The 25,269-nt window shown below is 45.8% G+C and overlaps 1 protein-coding gene across 4 annotated transcripts in view; it reads left to right on the forward strand.

Moving 5' to 3' along the window:
* The first annotated feature begins 330 nt into the window (after positions 1-330).
* Positions 331-25,269, forward strand: part of CNNM2 (cyclin and CBS domain divalent metal cation transport mediator 2) — a 120,524-nt gene continuing 95,585 nt past the window's right edge. For 2 of the 4 annotated variants that reach the window (XM_061372596.1, XM_061372597.1), the window contains exon 1: positions 337-1,936. In XM_061372596.1, coding sequence (XP_061228580.1) covers positions 352-1,936 — 1,585 coding nt within the window. In that variant the 5' untranslated portion in view covers positions 337-351. Of the gene's footprint in view, positions 1,937-25,269 lie in introns of all 4 variants that reach the window. The other 2 variants (XR_009728336.1, XM_061372598.1) reach the window with 2 other exon arrangements.

A 25,269-nucleotide genomic window follows, 5' to 3' on the forward strand; every position in this document is an offset into this window, starting at 1 on the left:
CGTACACACCGGAGTCACGCGCCCCCCGGGCTGGACGGGAGGTGGTGAGCGGCGGGGCGGGGCCTGAACGCCATTGGCGGGGGGGGCGGGCGTTGATTGGCGGAGAGCGGCCGCGGGCCCGCCTCCGCTGAGGCGGGCGCGGAGGGGCGGGGAGTGCAGCGGGTTGAGGCGGCGCTCGGCTCGGCCCGGCCCGGCAGTCGCCGCCTGTCAGGTCCCGCGGGCAGCCGTGCCCGCCGCCTCGTCCGCCGCCGCGCCTCGCCCGCCGCCACCGCCGCCGCCGGGGAAGCCGGGGCACGCCGCAGGCGCCGCGCGGCGATGCGGGGCCGCGGTGGCGCCGAGCCCTGACCAAAGATGGCCGCGCTGCCCGGTGGGAACATGGCGGGGGGCGGCCGGGGGGCGCGGGTGCCGCCGCTGCTGCTGCTGCTGCTGCTGCTCGGCGGCTGCCTGGACCGGCGGCCCCCGGCTGCTGCCGCCGCCGCGCCGCCTGCTGCCGTCGTCCCGCCCTCGGCGGCGGAGGAGACGGTCATCATCGGCCTGCGGCTGGAGGACACGGACGACGTCTCCTTCATGGAGGGGGGCGCGCTGCGGGTGAGCGAGCGGACGCGGGTGAAGCTGCGGGTCTACGGGCAGAACATCAACAACGAGACCTGGTCGCGCATCGCCTTCACGGAGCACGAGCGGCGGCGGGGCGGGCGGGCCGTGGCGGGGCCGGCGGGGCGCGGCGGCGGAGGGGGCGGTGGCGGGGTGGGGGGCGGCGGCGGCGGCGCCCCGCAGCGCTGCGGCATCCGCACCTCGGACATCATCATCCTGCCGCACATCGTGCTCAACCGCCGCACCTCGGGCATCATCGAGATCGAGATCAAGCCCCTGCGCAAGACGGAGAAGAGCAAGTCCTACTACCTGTGCACCTCTGTCTCGGCCCCCGCCGCCGCCGCCCTGGGGCCCGGGTCCCCCGGAGGGCTGGCGGGTGCTGAGGGGCCTGCTGGGCCCCCCCCATGGGGCGAGACCACCTGGATCTACCATGATGGTGAGGACACCAAGATGATTGTGGGTGAGGAGAAGAAGTTCCTGCTGCCCTTCTGGCTGCAAGTCATCTTCATCTCACTCCTCCTCTGCCTCTCTGGCATGTTCAGTGGCCTCAACCTGGGTCTCATGGCTCTGGACCCCATGGAGCTGCGCATTGTGCAGAACTGTGGCACGGACAAAGAGAAGAACTATGCCAAGCGCATCGAGCCTGTGCGGCGCCAGGGCAACTATCTGCTCTGCTCCCTCCTGCTGGGCAATGTACTGGTCAACACCACGCTTACCATCCTCCTGGATGACATTGCTGGCTCTGGGCTGGTGGCCGTGGTGGTCTCCACTATCGGTATCGTCATCTTCGGCGAGATCGTGCCGCAGGCCATTTGCTCTCGGCACGGCCTGGCCGTGGGCGCCAACACCATCTTCCTCACTAAGTTTTTCATGATGATGACCTTCCCGGCCTCCTACCCTGTCAGCAAGCTGCTGGACTGTGTCCTGGGCCAGGAGATCGGCACGGTCTACAACCGTGAGAAGTTGTTGGAGATGCTGCGGGTCACCGACCCTTATAATGATCTGGTCAAGGAGGAGCTCAACATTATACAAGGAGCCCTGGAGCTACGCACAAAGACTGTGGAGGACGTGATGACTCCCCTCCGAGACTGCTTCATGATTGCTGCCGAGGCTGTGCTCGACTTCAACACCATGTCTGAGATCATGGAGAGCGGCTATACCCGCATCCCTGTTTTCGAGGGTGACCGCTCCAACATCGTGGACCTGCTTTTTGTTAAGGACCTGGCTTTTGTGGACCCCGATGACTGCACTCCGCTCAAGACCATTACCCGCTTCTACAACCATCCGCTGCACTTTGTTTTCAATGACACCAAGCTCGATGCCATGCTGGAGGAGTTCAAGAAAGGTGGGCTCGTACCTGTGGCAGGGATGTAGGGGCGGGGGGAAAATGCTGCTTGGTAGTGGTCAGTGGTATCTTCCCGAGGCGAGCACATGCTGCAGAAAGGCCTCCTGGGTTCCTGCTCATGGAGGGGTTTGGGAAGGTGCATTCAGGACAGAGAGTGACCAATATTTAGGCATCTGCCTGTCCCTTGGGCCAGAAAGCTGATACGCGGCTGGTATGTGCCCCTGGCCAATTTTCCTCCCTGCACTGGGATGTGTGTGTGGGCACAGCGCCAAGCAAAGGTTGTTTTCTTTCTTGCTTTTTCCACTCATCTGTCCATTATAGTGAGAGCTGCTGACGAGAATCTGCGCCCGTTCCTTGGCTGTGTCTTCTCCGTGCTTTTTCAGCTGGGCTGACAGCGAGGAGCGGGTGGGCTGCCCGGGTGTCTTTTCAGGCTCTGTGCGCTCACACGTGTTGAGATAAACACGGCACTTCAGCTCCATTCATAGGCTCAGCCGCCCAACCTCAGCTCTGTGCTCGTGTTCCAGTCATTTTGATTGATGCTTTGATCTTGTAACTCATAAATAGTTTCAGGGTCTTAAAATACATTTGAAAGCACCTGTTGGTGCTGTACTTAAGGCCTTTTTCCTTCTGCACCGAGGACTACAGCCTCATCAAAGACATGACCCTTTCTGCCTCTCTGGTGTACAATGTATATTAGTTCCATGAGAACGGGACTGAGACTTTCCGGCCCTCTCTTACTTGTAGGAGGTGTTGACATGACAAATGCATCTTAATTCCTGTTAGAAGCTTTTGCTTCGAGAAAGGAAAAACCTTTTTTGTTTTCCTTTTAAAATTTGTTCCTCTCTGCGCACCAAGTAACAACTCTATATGGTCTATGCAGGATAGTGCTTCCAAATAAAATTAAGGAAAATTTCCATCACATTGGATGTATAGACTCCTGTACTGGAAAACTGAAGGCCATTGGAGTGCCACGGAGCTTTTTGTACCTGGGGAGATTTGATCAGTGTGCCCCTGATCAGCTCAATCCTTGGGTGATGAGATCTTTACAGCTGCACTGACTCCACAGTTAGGTTCATGGGGAATATCTGAATTCACCTTTTGTCAACTGCAAAAGTTACCTTGAAAAGAACTTCGTAAATTGGTGAATGGTCTTCCTAGGTAATAAATTTAAATTGCCACTTAAATTTCAGGAGCTGTTTTTTTTCCACATGCTGAGCTTTGACAGCATGGCATTTGGTTTCTTTTCTTCTTTTTTCCCCTGCTTAACTCAGTTTTGGATATTTGAAGGATTACCCCACTGGTTTTCCCATCTTTATTTCATTTTCACAGGTAGAAGGTGAACATATTTCTACCTTTATTGAGTGGTTTTTCTCCCTATCTTTCTGCCTTGATGTAGTGATGGGGTAATACTACTTGGGTTCAGAGCTGTTGAAGGAGAAATGAAGGAGAGCCTCCCTCAGCTGTGATTTCTGCGCTGTGGGATCTGCAGCTTGGATCTGGGAAAATCAGTGATGTCACTTAACTGTTGGCTGGTTATGATGGGATTTTGCCGCCATGTGTGGGTAGTTCTTCTTGCCCCCCTGCCCTGTTATTTGGACTCAAGGAAGCATAGTGTGGTTCTTAATCTGTAGCAAGACTTAAGTGTTTTTTCTAGTTTTGTTTGTAGCAAATTGTCTGATGAATATTACATTGGTCACTTTATTACCCCTGTCAGGAAAGAGATGCAATGCATTCCTCGTGTTAGTCCTTTTCGTTAATAGCTGGGAGAATTATATGCACTTCTTAATCCTGAAAGTGTGGCTAAGCCAAATGTGCCTCCTTACAGTTGCTGAAGCTTGTGTTTAAAATAGGCTTCTTAAAACTTCTCCTGGGTGGCTTGGAAGCTGCAGGCCAGAGACTGCTTTCCCTGGTAGATGGAGGACTTCCCTTGCTTGCCCTAGGAGGTACTGCAGTAGCTCCTAACATGTGTCTTCCCTCCTGACATCATTGCGTCCTGGAGTAGGCTCTGTAGTTGTGAATAAATTCAGTCTAGTTTGATCATACTTAAACGTATAGTCCAGAACAGTTATGCTGGTTGGTCTGTATGGGCAAGCCCTGTGTTAGGACCAGCTCTGTCCAAACTGGTTTCTCCTTAAAAAGTGCAGATATGGTGGAAATAAATGGCTTCCTTTGTCCTTTGAAATGAATGTAAATAACTGATAGCTTGCTTGATCTGGCATAGCACGCGCACTTTTGCAAGAGTGCTTCAAACTTTCTTCTTCAGAGCAACCTTGCCAAATTCCCGTGAGAATGTACAAATTAAGGGTGAGAATCAAATTGCATGCTACTGTCTGGTCGTGTTGAAAATAAATAAGCCTACAGTTTTAATCATTCCCTTCCCATCACATTGACCTTTCCCAAAGCAGGCTTGCTTCAAAACTCACGTGTGTGTCTGTTTTCCTTCCACCCAGGTCCCTGCTACCGCAGTTTGGCGCAAGAGGCAGCTTATGTGTTAGTGCTGTCAGTTGAATGCTTTAATTGGTTTTAAGGAGAGAAACGTGTATTTTTAAGCAGTTTGGTAGTTAGCTGGGTAGGTGGGGGTTTGAAGCTCACTTTTTGGGCACGAGCAAAACATTCTTAACCTAAGCATGGAACTGAAGGCTTACAAGGAGGGGATTAAACGCCAAGCACGGCAGGATGTATGTCCTTCCATGGTTGCAGAAGATGAAATGAGTAGTTCTGTACTTGTTCCAGTGCTTAGGCTGAGCAGCTGGAGGATTTGGTGGTGGGCCTGTTATTAATGTTCTTCACCCACAATTGCAAAATAAGTATCTGTTTCACTTCTGTGCTGCCAGGCAAGGAACTTAATTTTAAGAGTGAGCTGTAGCACATTCCCAGTCACTATTGCTCTAAAGTGTGAATAAACATGATTTCTGAAGCAGTCTGCAGAAAAGCTTCCCCTCTAGAAAACATTGTTTACTTACAAATAAGTAGCTTTCAAAAGAGGGGCAATTTTCTGTTCTCATTGACAGACCTTATACCTACCTCTATGTGCACTGTCAAATCCATTTGCCTACAAGGTGAGCAGGCTGAGTGTTTAACTTGAATTCAATCATTCAAATTTAATGCAAGGAAACATAACGTACACTTTATACTGGCCTAAGGAATGACCTGCCCAACTTTGCTTAGTGCAGAGAGATACTTCATTTGAAAGAAGTCTACTACCAGCAGATCTGATGTTGGATGCTGCTGTAAAGGGAAGCAAGGTGTTGTTACCTGTTCCCGGATTGATTTGTGTCCTTCTCTGTAAGCTGCAGCAGAGAGTGAATGAGAGACAAAGTAACTTCTGGAAAGAAGCTAGTGAACTGTCTCCACTGATCTCCTTTTTCTTGTTGACAAGTGTGTGGGCTTGCTTCTCCCCCCACTTCCCTTTTTGACAGTTTTCCCAAGCCTCTTCTCAAATGCTCTCTGGCACTTGCTCTCAGTGTTTTTCACAGGTAGATTTCTGCGTGTGTGATCCTAAATCCAAAGTGTTCTATTTCTAGCTCCCTGCCTGCCAGAGCAGCAAGAATGCAGCTTGAAAAGCCTCATGTTGTAATACTAATATTTCAAGACTGGCCCACTTTCTACCAGCCATTGTACTGCTGCTTTCCTGGTGGCCTGGACCGCTTTGGAGGTTGCTCAGAGCCCTCCTTACCTGGAGACTTTGAGTCATACTTTTGATCTTACTTACATCTGTATCTGCTATTATGTTATACAGAACATTAGAGTTAATAACCTATTACGAAGAAGTCACAGTAACTGTGTGCAGCATTTCTGAGCTCTGCTTGCCTGAATCACATGGCAGCCTTGGGAAAATTCCTAGATTCCTTATTAAAATCATCTCCAACTGGACTCCAAAAGGTTTGGGTTTTTTTTTTCCTAAAAACAATGTCAGATTTAATTTGATGGTCTTCTCTTCAGGTTCTGTTGGGCTTGTATTGTCTGTTTTTAATAGCGTGTGTGTTTGGTGGTTACATTGAGTGTGGACATAAAACCTGGAGAAAAACTTTGTCTGGTTTTTTTTCTAGTTCTTCTTCCCCCTCCAAAGAAAACCAATCCCCAGCAACTTAAAACATAAACCCCTTACTTTTGGGGGAGCAGAGAAGAATACCTAGACCTGCTTGCTCCTTGTCTGAGCACAAAGATCCTCTTTTTGGAAGCAGGTAGGGCAGCGAGTGGTTGGTAGCCCAGGGATCCAAAGTTCTGTATGATTGTTGTTGGTCTGAGGTTTCATTCTGATATTAAGTCATCTGCCTTTCTGGTACAGCTGTAACCCAGGTATGTAGGTGGCTTCTTTCCTGGTCTCTTTCAGGTTTTATGGAATACCATCCAGACTCCCCATAAATAACTCTTGTTTAATGGGTCTGTATGCTCACTTTCTAGTTAATCTGACAGGTTGTCTGTCTCCTGAGCCATTTTTCTGTGTACGTCTGTGGCTGCAGCATTAAAAGAAACTGGAAGAAACTCCATAAATCCCTCTGGGATTATGAAGGGGATGTAAAACTCCTTGGAAAACAATATAATTTTCAAGGCTGCTTGGCTAATAAAAGGCATCTCCTCTGATCCTTTTGGAGAAATTAATATAAAGGGAAAGATGTTGAGAAGGTCCAGTGTGGAGTCTTTTTGTGTGAAAGAGCGTAGGGGAGTAGTAGTTGGGAGGGAATTTGCCACCAAGATACAGAAGACTTCTCATGATATGCCTGCAGATTTGTTCCTTGAACAGAAATTGCATGTGGGGGTGGGGGTTGCCTCGTGACACTGTTTCTTGGCTGTCTGACAGGGTAGCACCCGCAGGTACTGTGCTGCCAAGAGCTTTGCTGGCCTTGCAGAGCTCCTGGGGGATGAGTGCATGTTCCACTGAAGAGGAGCGGATGTGGGTTACTGCAGACAGCCCTCCTGCTGGTATGCTGAAGGGGAGGCATCAAGGGGAATGCACTGGAGAACAGCTCCAGTTCGTCCTGGGCTCCCTACTGGGAAGGTTTTTTTAGGGACCAGGAGAAGAAGAGGTGCTGCTGGAGAGCTGCAGTGCTTCTTCACCATGGCCTAGGTGAGCGGCCCAGCTGGAGGCTCTGGTCTGCTGCTGACAATAGAAAGAAACATGTGGCTCAGGTGGCTGGCAAGGAGAGGGGTGAGTAGATTAAATGGCTTGAGCAGTAGAGGTTTGAATCCGATGCTCATGTTGTGTATGATTCTTTGATTGCCTTTTAAGCAATTGCTAGCAACTCTTGTCATTGAACAAACACAAGAAGTTACCTTTTCCTCCCCTCAGCTGTTTGCTAAGTTAGCAAATGCTTTCCTGTGTTGAGGCTGATAGGAGTGAATTCCACCACAGGTGACCCATGTTCCTATCTGCTTTCTCTGTGTCTGTAAAGGTTATCTGTAACAGGCAGAGATGTAAACTTCAGGTCAGTCTGTGCAACCAGCAGCATTTCATGGCCAATTTTGGAGTAAAATGAAGAGGCAGAATGTCAAATGTTGAGCAAAGGTAGTAGTGCAGGAAGATGATTTGGTAGTTCAACCATTGCAGTATTCTTCTAGAGCTGAGATTTTCTTTTTAGTTTTGGGATTTATCTGCCAACATGAGATTCTGAGCAGCAGAATGATTCCCTGGTGGACTTGAGTTGACTCTAAGGGGTAAGAGCAATGGTAGTGAATCCTGTGCAGTAGTATTTCTGTCAATGGCTATGGCTGCTTAGAGGAAGTGTTTCAGTAAATTTATTTAGTTCCCTACAGAAACTTGGTGATCTCATCAGGTTGCAATTGAAACATTTCTGGAACTAAGGATACTGTCTTTGTTAAATAGCCCTAGATGTTTATTTCTGTTGGTGAGTGTGTCTAATCAACACTGAACCTTTGTCAGTTCTTGCACAGCAAAAATGGGGTATCTCCTGTCAGTAGTTTTGCAGTGCTAGTGGCAGAAAGAGACGGATCTAAAGGTTGCATTTCTGATTGTGATTTCTGTATGAAGCCATCCAAAGGCAGATTTTGTTTTGGCAGGTTGTGATATCACTCTAGCTGGTAACTGAGGACATGAGAGAGTTAGCCACCTCACACTTCATGTGTGTTATGAACCCCAGTTCCCTTGCTTCTTTGTTGAAGGAATCATTATAGAGAGTGGGAGTATTAGGAGGCTTTATTAGGTCACTTAGCTTGGAGCATCAGTGCCATTCAACTGAGGACAAGACCTACTCATCTTCCTGGGGTTGACAAGTGTCTGATTTTGTCTTGCTCTCTTGAAGGGCAGACATTCTAGTGCACAGGAATTAAGACCTTGAGAATTTGAACTCTCACTGCTTCACCTCTTCTAAACACTTTGCAATGTATGCTTATTATTAAATCATAAGTGAGTTTTACAGCTGCTTGGTCACCATGAGGTAGACCTAGAATGAAAAGAGTGGCCTAGCAGTATGCTGAATGTGTCTGTATATCATCCTTCTGTGCTTTTTTTCCCCATTAATACTTAACAAGAGCTAGCTGTATCTTATGTGCCTCTACAGGGCTGTGTTGCAATAGCTGGTCTAGGTAGACCAATTGCACTTCTAGTGTTGAGTCCCTCCCAGTTTCACTAATGGAGCTTGTAAAATAAGCTCTCAACACGGAGTACTCTAGGGCTCTGAACCATGCCAGGTAAGCATGACCTGGCACTCTTGTTAATTTGACAAGGCCCTGAAATACAGCCTACCAGCTACAAACAGAGGTGTAAATACTTGGTGGTAATGAGCTACAGCCAACAGCACATGGTTAACAGTCCCAGATCAGGTGGTTGATCCAGCTTGGTTCCTGCCAAGGTCACAGAGTCGTTTCAGGACTATCTAGTGAAGGGGTTTGTTTCACTTTTCAACAATACATAGTAATAGAAAAAAGAGGTGATAAATTTGTCATTAACCTTTTGGTGGAGTCCACCTTTTCCCTTGGCCTAGAAATCAGCTGGTGACAGAAGCAGCTATGCTGGGCATAAACTGGGGCTAAGTGTGGTGGTGTGCCAAGCATTTGTGAGAAGGGTATGGAAAAGCAAAGCTGGTTAAGGAACTATAAGGGGAAGAGATGACCTACTCCAGTGCAGATTGTCTTACAGACAGGTAGGTGTAAGGAAGAGAAAGGGATGGCCTGGAACAGGTAAGCTGAGAAGTGCCTTGGTCTAAATGGCTCTTTGTACAACACAGAATAACAGAGTTCTCATCCTTAAAAATACATTGTTATGAGTTGAGGCAGGGACACTAAAGCCTTTTAAAAGGTATAAAAGGTATCCCATAGCTTCTTTAACAAAAAAAAAAACAAAACAAAAACTACAGAAACCCCCCCCTAATGTTATGACTCCAGGACATGGAACTGTTCTGTGTCTTTCAGAAAGTGCACTTGGGAGAACCAGGTTCCCGTTTCACACTCCAACTTGAACCATGAAGTTGCAGACAGATGGCAGAAAGATCCATCATGCTTGGAGTGAAATTGAATGTTCTTTTGACTTGCAACTGGTGTTGCATGGACTGGATGGATGTGCTTAGCACGGTGGCTGGCTCAGGTTAATTTACCATTCCTGGTCCCCAGTAACAAAGAGGCTTTGCTTCTTTTCTAACTTGTCTCCACTCTTTCCTTGTTTGCCCTCTTTTACTCAAAATGCTCTCTCTGTAGTAGCCTTCCACTCTGGAGGGTCATCATTAGGGGCCCTTGGAGACCTTTGAGCCATTGATCTCATGTTTTGTGTTAAACTTGCCTGGGGGCCTTCCAGAATTTTGGTAGTAGGTAGTTTTCACTGATGAGAAGAATGACTTTCAGGATTTGTCACACTTAGGTGCTGTCTATGGGACATCATATGGGTTATGTGTCCTTGACTGTGCTGTTCTAGTACACAGCTTGTAAATGCAGGAGATGTTTCTTTGTCTGGGTTGGCTGGCATGTTGGAAATGAAGATTTCTACATGGGTGTTTGTGGTTATTTTTGTGACATAAGTCAGGCTTGCTCTTTTCTGGTGATGAGACCTGCTTGAAAAGACTAGTGAAAGAATTCTAGGAAAGCAACCTGTCATGTAACCAACTTGCCCTAGATGGAACAGAAACATGAAAGCTATGACAGCTTGTGTGAATGGGATTTGTTGTTTTCGTATTGAAGCATTTTGCTTGTAAATTGTTGGGTATAATAATCTAAGTGATTGAATGTGAAGCAACAGCCCTTCTCATCAAAGAATTGCATTTGGAAGGGCAGAGTGAGTGTGATGCCTGTCAATCTGGGAACTGAAACCTGCTGATTATTGAGGCTTCAAGAGTTACAAGTTAACATGATTCTGCTGCAGTTACTAATTAACCATGCAACAGCTTTGCTCCAGCCAAAGGAGCTGGGGCCAGAAGATGAGCACATACATTTAGTACAAAAGATCTATATAGGTTTGTTTTCTGTAATGCTTTCCGTTGGGATTACACCATTCTTTCGCTGGCAGCCCTAAAAGAATCTGCTTTTCAAATGAGAGTAGTGTTGTAACCTTGTTTCTGCAGGGTGTACTGCGCCATCAAGACTGAGTTCCTCCTTGCTTGAGGTTCTCTCCTGCAGGAAGCCTGAATGAAAGCTGGTGGTGTAATCCCTTTGAGTTATCTGAAGGAGCCATCCGTGACTGTTGATCTTTGTGGAGGTGAACAAGGCTTTCTTTTCCCCACTTGTCCATGGGTAATGAAGGCAACAAAATGCTGAGTGTGCCTTAGTTACTGGGTACTCTGCTGCCAGCAAGGAGTTTTAAGAAGGATCTTGCCATTTCTGGTTTCTTTCCAGTACTCCGCCTCTGGCGTTCAGAAGATTGTCCTGCCTGCCCTTTGCACTGCAGGGCTCAAAGTGCAGCCTTGGCCAAAGTGAGCCTGCAGGACCCCTTTCCATGCCACAGTTATGTGAGGACAAGGATGAGCAATTGTTCACTTTTATTGCCTGTGAATTGCTTGTCAGCAATTTCTGGACTCCTACAAAAAGGGCAGAAAATCTGCTGGTGTGAACTTGTTCTTGATAAAAATTTACAATCTGGCATCAAAAATAGGTGTGGCAGTGGGGTTTAGGCAAGCTGCAGGCTTAATTCTTCCTATCAAGCCTGGGACATCTTTCCTTTGGAAGCCGGTACAGCTCTTACTGTTAGAATTCTCATACACAGCAAGCACAGACAGGGGATTTCAGTTGATGTTACAGGGCACTGAGTAAGAGGTTTAAGTTAAATGTTATACTAGTTATTGTAGGCCTAAATTATGAATTAGAGTTATTCTGCAGCTCTAAGCTTTGTTCCAAGGGACATCACTAAGTTTTTGCTTGGGTGGATGAATTAGTGTGGTATGTTTTGCTATGTGAATTTGTGTGGGTTTTTTCCCCTGCTGTGTAACTGAGGTATGTGTACAGATAGAGCTTTTTGACCTTCAGCTTTTGTTTTAGTGTCTTGATGTAGTATGTGGGGAGGAGGAAGGAAGCATCTCTCAAGGTACCAGTTATATGATGAAGACTTGTTGTCTGCGTCTTGCTTTTCCTTCAGTACAGGAGAAGAGTAAGGGATGCTTCACTGGAGGCTGGGGCAGTGGTCCTGTGAGTAGCTCACTGTATGGACTATATGGCATAGCTATATGGACTAGAAGTATGGGATTTATGCTGTTCCTCAGATGTGATCTGGTCTTTGCATGCTGGTTCCCTGCCCTCATGGGGAATAACTTCTATCTTCCTGTTGATACTCTAGGTTGAGTGGTAAAGCTTGAAATCACTGATTACTGCAGCTAAATTCAAGAACTTCACACTGCTCACAGGGAGTATTTTATTTTATTTTTAGTGTTGAAGAATTGCTTATGCTATGTGAATGGGATTTTTCCCAGAGAAATCAAAATCCCTTTCAAAATCACTGTCTGTTTCTCTCTTAGTGAAAATCCTGTACAGTGTACTTTAGATTCAACATCAGCTACTAAAAGTTTATCACATGCAGAGGAAAGACTGCTTCTGTTCCTTCTGTTACCAGCATATTTGTGTCTTGCTGTGACCCTTACAGAGATCACAATGCATTTAAAGCTTTATTTCCTTTCCATATGATGGAGTCTACCTCTGTCACAATCAGGACTGACAGTTTTGTAGGTCTTTCTGTTCAGTTGACAAGGCCCAGAGGGGATTACGATCAGTAATGTGGAATTGCTTTGGCAGTAGTTTACTGGTTTAATCCAGTTTGTGTTGTATTATCTGGAGATTCCCAATGAGAACCTGGAAAGGGAGAAGCTGCACAGCTCACCCTGTAGGTAGTCTCAGTGGGGGGTGAAGCTTCCCAACGTGGGAATCCCCTGAGGTTAGAGCTTGAGGAAGGCAGCTGGGGCAGTGAAAAAACTTAATTACCTGCATAATGGATGCAGTCTCCAAGAACTACAGCAGTCTGCCGCTGGATGCCAGTTGAGGGTTGAACCTGTGAGTGCAGTCCTAGTGTGCACAGCCAATGTGCAAGCAAATACAGGAGCTTTGTTTTTTCCTGCTTTCTCCAAGCCCTTAGGGTTAAGGGTGGGGGTGAAGGTTTCCCTGTACTGTGTGATGCACCACAGACGGGAATCCCAGTCTCTCCTCCTCTTCTCTGCAGGGCACACCTGCTGTGCATAGGATGACTTGTCTACCAGGAGAGCTCTGATGTCAATGGCTCTATGCTGTTAATGGTTTTATTTTGCTTTCCAGAGCAGCTGTTTTGAATTTTTCAGTTTTTGCTGTAATCTTTGAACAAGCTTTCTTTTTATGAGAGACAGACTGGTGAAGGGTGTGGGGTGAAGGCACATACATTTGAGCGTCAGGGACATTTTCATTTCTGATTCCTCGTCGGAAAACTGGGTTTAAACTTGTTTTTTGCCTGGTGTTTGAGCATGTTCCAATGGTAGGAGGCTTTAATACATTTCTTCTTTGCAAATCATCAACCTCACATCTTCCAGTAAAGGAAAGAATTTGGAGTATAGCTTCCAAGAGTAATAGCCCTCTCCACCCCATGTAATGCAAATGCACAGGCTCCAACCAGAAAGTTCCAAGGAAAATATTCAGAAAGGGGGAAGTTGTCTAGCTATATTCCTGATGGTTTTGCATTTAAACTATTGGGTTTTGTGAAGGGATCTTTTTCAGATAGACATGTGGCCATCCTGGAGCTAATAACTAAGCTCTAATATCTTAATTCAAGCATAAAGTTAATTCAAGCAGAAGTTAACAAAATGTTTCTTATTTCCCAAATTTAATATTGATAATGCTCTGTAGTTTGCTGTTTCTCCCTGCTATCCAGTTCCTCTCTAGCTGAAAACACACTTGGAAGGTATTGGAGACTGCATCTTGGTACCTTGTGTTCTACTTGCATCTACCTCCTGCTTAGCAAAAAGAGCTGATTGCCTTGAGAAGTGCTTGAAAGACTTATAGGAGGATGCTGACCGAAGAGCTACCATAATGAAGCTAGTAGGCTTGGGGGCTTGGGTGACATTTGTGCTGAGTCTGGGTCTACATCTGTTTCCTCTGAAAAGCACTAAAACAGCAGTGTCCTGCCAGTTTTTAGAGAAAGCTTCACAGTGGACATTCCCTTAGGAGAGAGCAAAGTGCTTTAAACTCAAGAGGCTCTTTTTAGCAATTGAGGTTGTGTTAACCATCCTCTCCAGTACTGCAGCTAGTAGTTGTGAAGGAATGAGTGTGTGCTGTGATTAAACGTGTCCTTCCACCGGTAGAGGCAACATGCAGGTCCTGAGAGCAAAAACTCTTCCTATGTTAATGCTTGTGAGCAGTTCTCCTAACAAAGGAAATTACCATCTCTCAGTGTTTTCTATGGCTTTAAGGATGTTTGGGATGTATTCCTTTTTGTTTATTTCCTCCTAAATGGAAAATTGGCCCAAGGAATTAAGGGCATAACTGCTTCAAGTGAGTTGAGAATCGGGCAAGGATAAAGTGGAGGGTTTGATCTTTTGAATTCACTAATACTGTTCAAAGCTGTATGTTGACCTTGATGCCTTCTCCTTGTGCTTCAGTTACTTTGCTCTAAAATGAGGACTATTTTTTTTATCTCTTTCATTGTATCAACTGAGTGGTTTCAGCTTTTCTCCTATAATTTAAGGTATATAATGAGTTTGGTTTAATCTTCATGTAATAGCTCCTTGCCTGAGGATTGAAAATTTCCTTCCAGTGACTCAGATTTTATTTCTCTTTCCTTGAGGTTCTTGGCTATCAAGGTCTTTATTTAGTGTTTCACTCCATTCTGCAGATCAATATGTGGTTCTTCTGGCACAGTTTGTTGGCAGAAAGGGAGGAAAATCAGGAAGAGACAAGGAGAAAGTAGTTAAGAGATGAGATTAGGCCATCTACTAGGCTGTGTGGAGACACTGTTAAGGTGAATGCCCCAATGGTTAATGCTTTGTTCTGTGTAGCTTTATGGGTACTGAAATTGCTGTTGTAAAGTTAATTGTTGGATGCTTTCTAACCTCTTACTGACACAGGGGGTTTTTACCTGTTGTTTCTTCCTTACTGTTAGAGGAGCCATTCATCCTTTTATCCTGTGCTTCTTGCCTTTTGTTTTCAGACAGCTTAAAAGTAATGCCCAGTTTAGGATTGGTTATGAATTAAATACTTTTCTATTTTGCTGGGTTGAAAACCTAGTAGGCAGGTCTTTAAGTACATGCCTGTTACTGCTTAAATTCCCTGTCTCAAGGGGGAGTATTCAAGTAGCTCTCCTTTTTTTCTTGTCAGTGGCAAGGTGGTAACCTAAGTATGATTAAAAACCTGGGCTCCCTCATGAGGCAGGAAGTCTCAAGCTTTATTACTGGTGCAGCTGGAAAACTGTTCTTGCACCATGGACAGATTAGTTACACCAGAGGCTAACACAAGAGTGTGCCTCATTGCCCTCCGTTACAAGGAGTCTAGAGCAAGTTGGGTAAGAGGAATGCAGTGATGTAGATCCAAGTCTGATTTCGCTGCTGGTGAATTTTGGAATTGAAAGGATAGCTTAGTTGGGCTTTACTCCTTTATTCCGTGTACGATGGTGTGATAAGGGGGAATAGCAGCCCACCAACCTGTTGTTTCCAGCTCTGCTCTTGGATGATCCAAGCTGCTTCCCTGGTATGTCATAGAACCATAGAATAGTTAGGGTTGGAAAGGACCTTAAGATCATCAAGTTCCAACCCCCCTGCCATGGGCAGGGACACCTCACACTAAACCGTGTCACCCAAGGCTTTGTCCAGCCTTGCCTTGAACACTGCCAGGGATGGAGCATTCACAACTTTCCTGGGCAACCCATTCCAGTGCCTCGCCACCCTCACAGTAAAGAGCTTCTTCCTTATATCTAATCTAAACTTATCCCGTTTAAGTTTGAACCCATTACCCCTTTGTCCTGCTCTGTCCTACTTTTTCTAAGTATACTGGCAGAGATTGGGTTCTGCCACTGCTCTGATGGCTTTGTTGGGCCCATGTGCATGTCAGGGACTAGGCTGGACTTGCCTCCATGGCATGGAATTGAAAGAACCTGTGTCCTGTTGATACAATTATCACTATGTCTCTTCATGCTTCCATTTATGACTGATGTCTGATTAAAGCGTCTGTTACCACAGAAGCTCAGTGTTGGACTCTCAGTCAAGGACACCACTGTGTTATGATAGCTGAAGGGTTTTGCTACAGCTGTGATCATATTGATCTGTCTAGCTCCTTCCTCATTCTTTATTGTTTTCTGTGCTATAGGAGGTAGGAACAGGATGGAGAAGCTGAGAATTTTACTGCTTGTCTGTGCACAAAATGGATGTGACAGGAACAGTGCAGACATGGTCAATTTTCTCATCCTTCTCCTGGGGTTAGGCTTGTGCAGGGAAGTGGGGGACAGAGACCAGTTCAGCCTTCTTCCCTTAGCTGACTAAAAGAAGAGGTGGGTGAGCACTGTCCTCCAGTAAAGTGTGAATTCAGAAATCCCATTGGAAAAGTTACTACCAGAAGTGACAGATTTCTAGTATCAGAGAAAATTACTTTTCCTTAATTTTTAATCATTTTGTGTTGGAACAGGGAGACAGGGGAAGGATGGTAGGACTAGGTAGGATGCATGGAAGAGAAGGGAGTGTCGCAACCTTTGAGTTAACCTTTTGAAGTGACATGGGTTAGATGTCTCATTACCCTTAGCCCAACGCATGCATATTTTTATCTGTGACATACCAAGCAAATTGCCTCCTGCCTCAGAGATGGTGAAGGGCTGTTAAACCTGTTTGGCTTCAAGGCAGTCATTCTGCAGATTCTCTTTATGTGCACGCGTGGGGGTCAGGAGGCCTGCAGAAGCCACCCTCCTCTTCCCATTGTCTGATGTCTGCTCTGCAGGACCAGTGCTTAAGGCAAAAGCTCTTGTGTTGGCCAAGGGTTTTTAGTAACTGTTTACAAAAACAGTGATAGATCATTCCTCCAGGGTCAGGTAAGGAGCTGAAATGCTTGTGGGGCAGTCTGCAGCCACAATTGAACAAGCCAGTGGCTTCTTATAGTAGGCACAGTACTTGAGTACAGTGTTTGAAAATCTTACTAGAGAAATTTAATGTCAAACTAGGTTTGCAGCTTGATTTAGATACTTGATACTAAACTCTTGAAGCCAATGGTCATGTGCTTCTTATTTCCCCTATCAGAATAAGGTGGTTTTAATGCAAGTGGCTGACTGTATTAGTGTCCATCAAGGTGCTGACTTCAGCATGAGGAAACAGTTTATCTGCATCATGTACGCTTAGATGCATCTTGGCAGTGATCACGGTTCTTGGTATATAGCAGGTCTGTAGCAAGTGACAGTAAAAGTGAGCAAAGCTATGAGCATTTCTGAGTGCTTCTGAGTTTTTTCTCTTCTTTCTTCCAGCTTCTTCAAACTCCTACAAAACAAGCATGGGTATGGGGTGGTGTAGGAGAATCCAGAAGCCCTGGAAAGATAGGGGAAGTGAGGGAACTGCAGTTGTTCAGTGCATGGGAGAGGGTCACAGAATAAAATACAGAAAATTTAAAGTATCCTAGAAAAACAGGGGAAAAAAACCCAAACCCAAACAGAGTAAAGCCTACTGAAGAGAATAATCCCTGAAGTATCTGACCTCCCTCTGCTGCTCCTGTCACAGTTAACACGCTCCTGACTTGCTGTTTGTGTTCGCCTGTGGTTTTGGAGTGTCTTGGTGATCTGTTTAGTGGAAGTAAAACAGGTGCCACATAGACACAGACAAATGAGCTTTCTTCTTACTTTTCAGCCAAAGGATATGTGTCATTGCTGAAGTGATGGTTCATTTAGCAGAGCATACTAAAGTATGGATATCATCAGCATTTCCAGTGATAACTCTTTCCTTTAGACATATTTGGTGTTACGGGCACAGCAAGAAAGCTTTTGGCTGTGGACATTGGTCTATTAGGAGTTGACCTGTAGTCATAAGTTTAATTTATGTGAACCTCGTAATGGAGGTGACTGCCTGGTAGTGGAAGTTGAGCTAAATTTGAATCTGTAGAAGATTATTGACTTAATCCTTTAATCTGTCAGATCATTCTTCATTTGTGTTTTCTGTTTGGATGTGGTAGTTTTGGGATGTTTTTGGAAAGGGTACTGGGAAAACTTGCAAACATTTTCCAAACAAAAGATGGTTTGTCTTCATGGCTGGGAGGGTTCATTTGGACACTCGCGCTGATTTTTTTGTTGTTGTTGTTTGGAAAACTGAAGTTCTTAGAAGTTAGATGGCCTTGGCTTGCTTTGTTCTTTCTTCTGTCTCAGACATCTGTATCAGCTCTCTCACGGAGCTCTTTATCTTACTTGGCTTTTCTGTGGGTGCCTGGAGGCCTTGGCTCGCATTCTCAAGAGTGTCCACTGGTTCAAGAAGCCATTGCTGCTATCAAATTACCTTGACAGCTGTTGTCCCATTTCATATTTGCCATCCCCTCCCCCTGGTTCCCTTGTGATTTTTGGCAGAAGATGTGGCTATTGAGCAATAAAACTTGGATCTGAGAATCCTGTTGCTGGTGGGAAAATGAGATGAGAGCATACGAGTTGATGCCTTGCAACCTGACTTCTTGCTGATGCATAATCAGTGGCATCTTTATCTGAAACAAAACCTACCACTAACTACTCTGTGGATTGAGCAGGAGGTTCATTTACTGTTCATCTGGAGTTGTGCGATAGTTGTCAGTGTCCTAAAATAGCACACTCTATACCAAGATGTGTATAACCAGGGAAGTTCTTGATTCGGAGTCCTTTACAAATGCCTCTACCTAAGGACTGCAAAACACCCAGGATGCTCGTGTTAATGAAACTAATCCATAAGGGCACAATTGACTTTGTCTTCATGTGTTTTATTGATGATCCTGTCCCTGTCAAACCTGGAGTAGAGCTTCTGTAGTACTATTTACTAGAAATCAAAGGTGACCCTATAAGAAGCAATTGGTCTTGCTTGGATTTGAATTAAAATGTAGAGATAGCATTTGGGGACTCTTGTGTGTGTGTGTGTGTTTGGGGATTTCATTCTCATTCTTTTATGTGCAACCATAAAACACTTGTGACAACTGACAGAAATGTTAATGATCTTGGGACCAACAACCATACAAGAGCTGCCATCTCTGTAAACCTCTCCTTTTAAGATGTTTTGTGTTTCCTTTGTCAGTTGTTTGAGAAGTTGGCTGGTGCATGGCATTCTTTAATCTCTACTGATTGTTCCTCTTGTCCCTGTTCAAACAAGTCAGCAACTCAATTTTGTGTAACATACTGAAAAAATTAGGAAGGAAGGAAGGAGCAGATCTTAATTGAAAAGATGATTGACAGAAAACAATTAATGTATCTAGAGCAGTCAGTTCAGAGGAATGCATAGAGGAAAAGCATATAAAAAATTCTTGTACTTGCAGTGGGTATGATTTACTAGCTGATAGCATCAGTGTGAAATGCAAAGCTTGTAAAAGTCTGGATCAGACCAGCCTTAATGCACGTCTTACAACTCCAAATGACTGTGCCAAAGTGGGAAGACCAGGCTCCTACTGAAACATGTGCTGCGACTGTTCCATGTGTGTCTGTGGAGAAGGGTATTTTAAGCAGTTGGTGGATGATTCTGGTGTGTGCCGAGTGAAAGTGTGACTTTGGTGGCTGTAAAATTGAGGGCTGGTGCCTTGGGGCTCCATCCTGGCAGGAGCCAGTGGACTGTGGGATACTTTTTGATGTCAGCATCTCAGGTGCTGTGAAGTCCTCCATGTTGTGCTGAAGAACTGGGGATGTAGTGCAATGAGCTGTGAAGTCAAGGGCAGAAAACTCAAAGCGTAGGGTCAAAGATGATGTCCCCTGACTTTGGAAAATCACAACTACATCAACATTATCCCCTGAAAAGAAAACAGAAGTAAAATAGAGAATGGATTACACCTACGTGAAAAATGCATGAAGCATCCCTCCTTTAGCTGTAATGCTTGAGCTGCAGGCCGGGGTATATGGGGTTTCTGTTGACAAGTAGGGAACTAACTTTTTTAGTGACTTTTCTCCCCCCCCCCCCCTGAACAAAAACCCACTCAGAAAGCCTCAATTTAATATACAACTTGATTGAAGTTTTGGGGTTTGTTTAAAGAAAAAAGGCGATGGTTTATCCTTCCTGCCCTGCATCCCTCGCTCTCCTGGCATTGAACACAGGTTAAAACAAGGTGCTCCTTGGTCCGGTCTCTCCATGGAGATTGCAGAAAGCGCTGGAAGGCTTGAGCTTCCTGCGATCCCTGGCACGTCTTCCGTTACGCAGCTTCGGTTATTGTAGCAGTAGGGGACTTGTTAGTTTTCCAGCTGCAGTTCCCAGCAAACGTGTCCGCTCTGCGGTGTAGACTCCTGCATGTTCGGTGTTAAAATAGTTCTATAGCTTTCAGGCATCTTGCATTTCAAATATGGGTGGAGAAACAAGTGTTGGCCTTTAAGGCAGGGGTTTCAAAACTTTGTGATATCAAAGGCCATGTTGACAACTTGGCAAGCGCTTGTGGGCTCAAGTGTGTTAGATCGTTAGGATAGGAGCTGGCTTGCTGCGGGTGTTGGAAAAGATGTTTTGCATTGTTTAAGTGTATTGTCAGGTGTGTTACGTCCTTCTCTGCAATGGGGCTGCTGAAATGTCTACTTCTGCACTAGGCTTGGCTCACTTTCCCGTCAGCCAGAGGGGTTAATTTGCAGTCACACTCTGCTCCAGTTTTCGTCTTGCTGTCCAGTCTCTTCTGCTTAAACCTGCTCCCATGGGGCATCCCATCTCCTCACGCAGTGGAGGATTAAAGGGAGCTTTTGGAGAACACGTTAAGCTCTGTGGCAGGTTACAGGGTGGGAGGAAGGATTTCAGCTGGGAGCCTTCTCCCGGGTGTGGGAAGCAGGTAGGGTTCTGTAAACTCAGGAAAGCAGCCGGTTCTGGCAGGGCAGAGCTTGTCTATCCTGGTCAAGGTCTCAGAGGTCTTACCAGGTTACTTGCTTGTTGACTGTTTGAAATACCAGCATGTGTCGCTTCCGCTCTGCTCTTGCACTTTCCAGCCCTGCTGAACTGCTGCTCTGCTTTCTCGCATTGAGTGCGCTGACTTCATTGGTTTGCTGTGGTGTTTGAGCATCTTTGGATGAGAGACCAACATCTTACTAGTTCTTAATGAACTATGTTCTCATCTATAAGGAGGTTTATTTTCATTCTCTGTGTAAGGCAAGTGAAGTGCAGAGGACAGTGCTAGAACACAGTGCAGAAGGATAAATGCAATACACAGAGATGTACCAAAACTCTTCTTAACATGAACCCTGTTGAAATCAGTGCAGCTATGACAGTGTGTAGTGCAACCAGGCTAATTGTTTAGATCCTCATCTGGCTCCTATTGGCTTGCGGATCCTTGTGGCTAGCGCTGAGCTCTGGCAGCATGACTGGCTTGCTTTCTGAAAGGAGTATAGCTGGCACGGATGTTTCAGCTTTTAAATGCAGTCACAGGTTTTGGTCTGAGATGGAAGGGTACTTTAAGAGCTACATTGTTTTGCATGAAAGACTAAACAAATCTGTAGCAGTGTGGAGGAGAAGCCAGTTTTCCTAACTCCTGGTCATGTGCTTTCACCACAAAGACCCTGTTTCTTCTTTTACTTAACTGAAGAATTCCATTAGATCAAAAGCTAGTTAAGGAAAATAGAGCCCCATGTGGTCTTGTGTGGTTACTTAGGCAAGTGCTATTTTTAGGAATCCCAATTGAGTAAGCCCTGGCTCTTGCTGCTGTTAAAAGCCATGGAAGCAAAATTAAAACTTCTACCTTTATCTCAACTGCATGTAGGCTACTTGGCTCCAGTCATTTGGGTTTGGTTTTTTCCCCTCATTTGTGCCTCCCCCAGCCCATTCCCTGCCTTGTGGGGATTTTGCCTTTCCAAGGCAGTTAATCAGTTCCTTGGGCGTGGGAGATTTGGAATAAGACAGGTAGGAAGTAACGAGTTGTTCACGTTCTGCACCTCTGAGAATTGTTATCAGGGTGGTTAATGAGCTCTTGCCCTCCAGTCCTGGGGCTCTGCCTTACCGCTCAACGACTTCTGTGGGCCCAGGTCCATTGCTCTGTAGAAGATGCTCCTGCTTGCTTCTCCCCCCCCCCAAAGCAGGGAGCCCAGGTTTGCAAAATGTGGTTTGTTCGTAGCTCTTTGTCCTTAGTGCTGCTGAAGAAAACTTGGATCACAAAGCTTTGCATACAGACGTGCTTGACCTGCCCTGTTATGAGTATTTGGAAGGGTAGAGGGGGGGGAAATGATGGAAGTAAGACAGTTTGGTCTTAAAATGCAGGAATCCCGTTAGTTTTCTGGAAGCAGTTGCCTAACGGTGACCGGATTCCTCTCCACGGCTTCATGCCCCAGCTTGCAGTATGTAGAGATTTTGTTGGTTATTTTTGTAAGTATTTTTCTGAGCAGAAAAGCAGCAGTGGGGTAAAGTGGAGGGCACGGCAGGAAAAAAGGCTAATGCCTGAGAAAGCTTTGGGAGGGTGGCTTCAAGGAAGGCTTGCTGAACCTTTCTGGGCTGGCTGCAAAGGCTGAGAGCTGCAGGCAATACTTGTTCGATTCTTACCATTTGTACACATTTCCCTTCCATATTTTTGTATTAAGAAAAATACTATTGTGAGGAAATCACTGTGTCACACAGTTCTAGGAGAACAGACTGGTAAATGCCTGGAGATTTAGCCAAAGGACTTGGTTCAGAAATGAGGGAGAACAGTTAGCTCATTTTCTTCAGGTTGCATGATCCCTGCTTGAAGAACCCTTATCTAAAAACAACAGCAACAACAAAAATATCCTCCTGCTTCTCAAATCTTGGGTCAGGGCTAACATTTGCTGCGTTACTGGGTTGCGTGGAGAAGGCATAGCAATATGCTGTGAAATACTTGAGGTCCTTTTAAATGCAGAGCAAGTAACTAGGGACCTTTTAAGTTTGGTTGCAATCAGCCACTTACTAGTGTTTCGTGTCAGGCTGAGGTGGCGGGACGTTAGTCAGGGATGATATTTATCTGTGCTGGTGTAAATGCAGTTTGATGAGCAAGGTTTTCATCATGCTTTCGTCTTCTCCATCTAGAGGTCTGGCTCGAGTTTGGTCAACAAAAGAGAGATCTTACTGATACCAATTGCATGTCCCCATAGACTTTTGTGAGCCCTAGCTAGAAGTGACATGTAGAGAAGCCACAGGTGACTTGAACTGAATCAGTGTCTAAAACAACATTAGGAAAGTATTAGACTCAGGTTTGTTGTGGATCAGAACATCCTTGATGATGCTTAAAAGTATGGCACACATGGGGCTTATAGCGCTGCATCCTTGATAGTATGGATGGGATTGTGTTAATAGACAAGGCTCAGGGATATTTAATAGATACATAAGGGCCTGCTGGCTACATGATTCCTCTTCTACACGTGTGTAGTCAGCTCTTCTCTCCCTACCCATAGCTGCTATAGCTCTGACAATCAATCACTTGTGTAGATCAAGAAGGTCTGCAGATCAGAATGTAAAACCCTTACCTGTAGAGGAGTTGTTCCTGTAGCTATTGGGGATTGTAGTTGAACCCCCCACCCCATGCTGGGACCCTGTAATGCTTATTGCACAGTTGGGATTTTGTTTGGAGCACTCATGTCTATAAACTGTTCTACCTGAACTCAGCATTCTGCTGAGTGTTTGTCCCCAGACCTCCAAAAAGGAGGAACAGTAAGTTCCTCAGGGCTGGAATCATTTTCTGTCTGAACACTGTGGAGGGTTCTGGCTTTCCATCATAGAATGGAAGCCCAAGTAAAAAATCCCAAATTCTTTGAATGTGGAATAGATAACACTTAGCTGCCCTTACATAGACTGAGGATCAGAGACAGCATCAGAAGTGAACTGCTGCAAAGATCAACTGTACAAAGCTGACTGGGAGCAAGGAATTTTCATCATTTCATCATTGATCACTGTCCTTGCTGAGAAGGAAACTGAGGTAATGCCTTGTTACTGCAGAGTCCAGTAGGGCAGCTTAGCTGAAGAACAGGCCACTGCCAAGCCACAGGATGGAATTAGGAGGTAATGTCCAATGGTCACAACCACTGAGCTGACTGGCGAGATGTGACATCGAGTAAACTGTACAACTGTAACATTTCTCTCTTGTGTCCTTGTAACTGGAGAAGAAAACATGCATTGTGATGTTTGCAGTCTGTCAAACTAGTTCAGTAAATGTGCCCCCCTCCACTTTCTGGGTGGCACTTCAATGAGTGACTTTGCTAGCTAGCCTGCAAGTCAGCTTTTCCCATTGTTTTGGGGTTTGTTTGTGTTTCCCACCCACCCCAAAAATGTTTCCCTAATGGTCTTTTCCAGTGATTTTTTTGTTTTTAATTATTCTTTGAATATCCCCTAACTGTGTTTTGTGTGTTAGCCTTGGATGTGGTTTTCACCTCAAAGTCCTGTCGGGGTATAGGATGGTCTAGGTATTGTGTCTTTACTTCTAAGAAAGTTCCTTTTTTAAAGGTAGATGTTATTCACGAGACAAGTGAAAGTTGCATTTTCAGAGCAGTTAAATCTCAGTGGTGTTTTAAATTGTCTTCTTCTGGCAGAAGTTATTTGAAGGAGGAGTTGTGTAGTATTGCCCTGTTGTGTTTCAGAGTGTTCAAAACAGGATGCAGAAAGTGTGAGTTCAGATGCCCAAGAGCAGTGGTGTTCATTCAGTGTCCCTCAGGGATCAGTGTTGGAACCGGTCTTGTTTAACATCTTTGTCGCTGACATGGACAGTGGGATTGAGTGCGCCCTCAGCAAGTTTGCTGATGACACCAAGCTGTGTGGTTCGGTTGATACGCTGGAGGGAAGGAATGCCATCCAGAGGGACCTTGACACGCTTGTGAGGTGGGCTGGTGCCAACCTCATGAAGTTTAACCATGCCAAGTGTAAGGTCCTACACCTGGGTCGGAGCAATCCCAGGCACAGCTACAGGCTGGGCAGAGAAGAGATTCAGAGCAGCCCTGCGGAGAAGGACTTGGGGTGTTGGTCACTGAGAAAATGAACATGAGCCGGCTTCAGTGTGCGCTTGCAGCCCAGAAAGCCAACCGTATCCTGGGCTGCATCAAAAGGGGTGTGACCAGCAGGTTGAAGGAGATGATCCTGCCCCTTTGTTCTGCTCTTGTGAGACCTCACTTGGAGTATTGTGTGTAGTTCTGGTGTCCTCAACATAAAAAGGACATGGAACTGTTGGAACAAGTCCAGAGAAGGGCCACGAGGATCATCAGGGGACTGGAGCACCTCCGGTATGAAGATAGGCTGAGAAAGTTGGGTCTGTTCAGCCTGAAGAAGAGAAGGCTGCGTGGAGACCTCAGAGCAGCCTTCCAGTATCTGAAGGGAGCCTACAGGGATGCTGGGGATGGACTCTTCATTAGGGACTGAAGTGATAGGACAAGGAGTAATGGGTTAAAACTGAAACAGGGGAAGTTTAGATTGGATATAAGGAGGAAATTCTTTCCTGTTAGGGTGGTGAGGCACTGGAATGGGTTGTCCAGGGAGGTTGTGAATGCTTCATCCCTGGCAGTGTTCAAAGGCCAGGTTGGACGAGGCCTTTGGTAATATGGTTTATAGCGAGGTGTCCCTGCCCATGGCAGGGGGGTTGGAACTTGATGATCTTAAGAGCCTTTCCAACTCTAACTATTCTATGATTCTATGATATTTAATTTCAACCAAAGTAAGTGGTGAGGGTTAGTCCCTAAAGAGTTGCTTTTACTTAGGTAATAGCAGGGCTGTTCTTACTTTGCTGTGGTCCCATGTTTTCCCTCTGCGGGAAGGGAGTGACTGTGATGCTTTTGAGAGTTGCAGAGGCTGTGAGGAGTGTGCAGAAGGGCACTGCAAGCGGCTGACAAAGAACAGTTCAATAACAGGGTTTTGACTCTTGCATAGCTATAT

This window comes from Neopsephotus bourkii, unplaced genomic scaffold (genome assembly GCF_033783945.1).
Source record: "Neopsephotus bourkii isolate Nb327-2 ecotype Australia unplaced genomic scaffold, CSIRO-AGI_Nbou_v1 NB_1615, whole genome shotgun sequence".
In the NCBI taxonomy this organism is placed as follows: Eukaryota; Metazoa; Chordata; class Aves; order Psittaciformes; family Psittacidae; genus Neopsephotus; species Neopsephotus bourkii.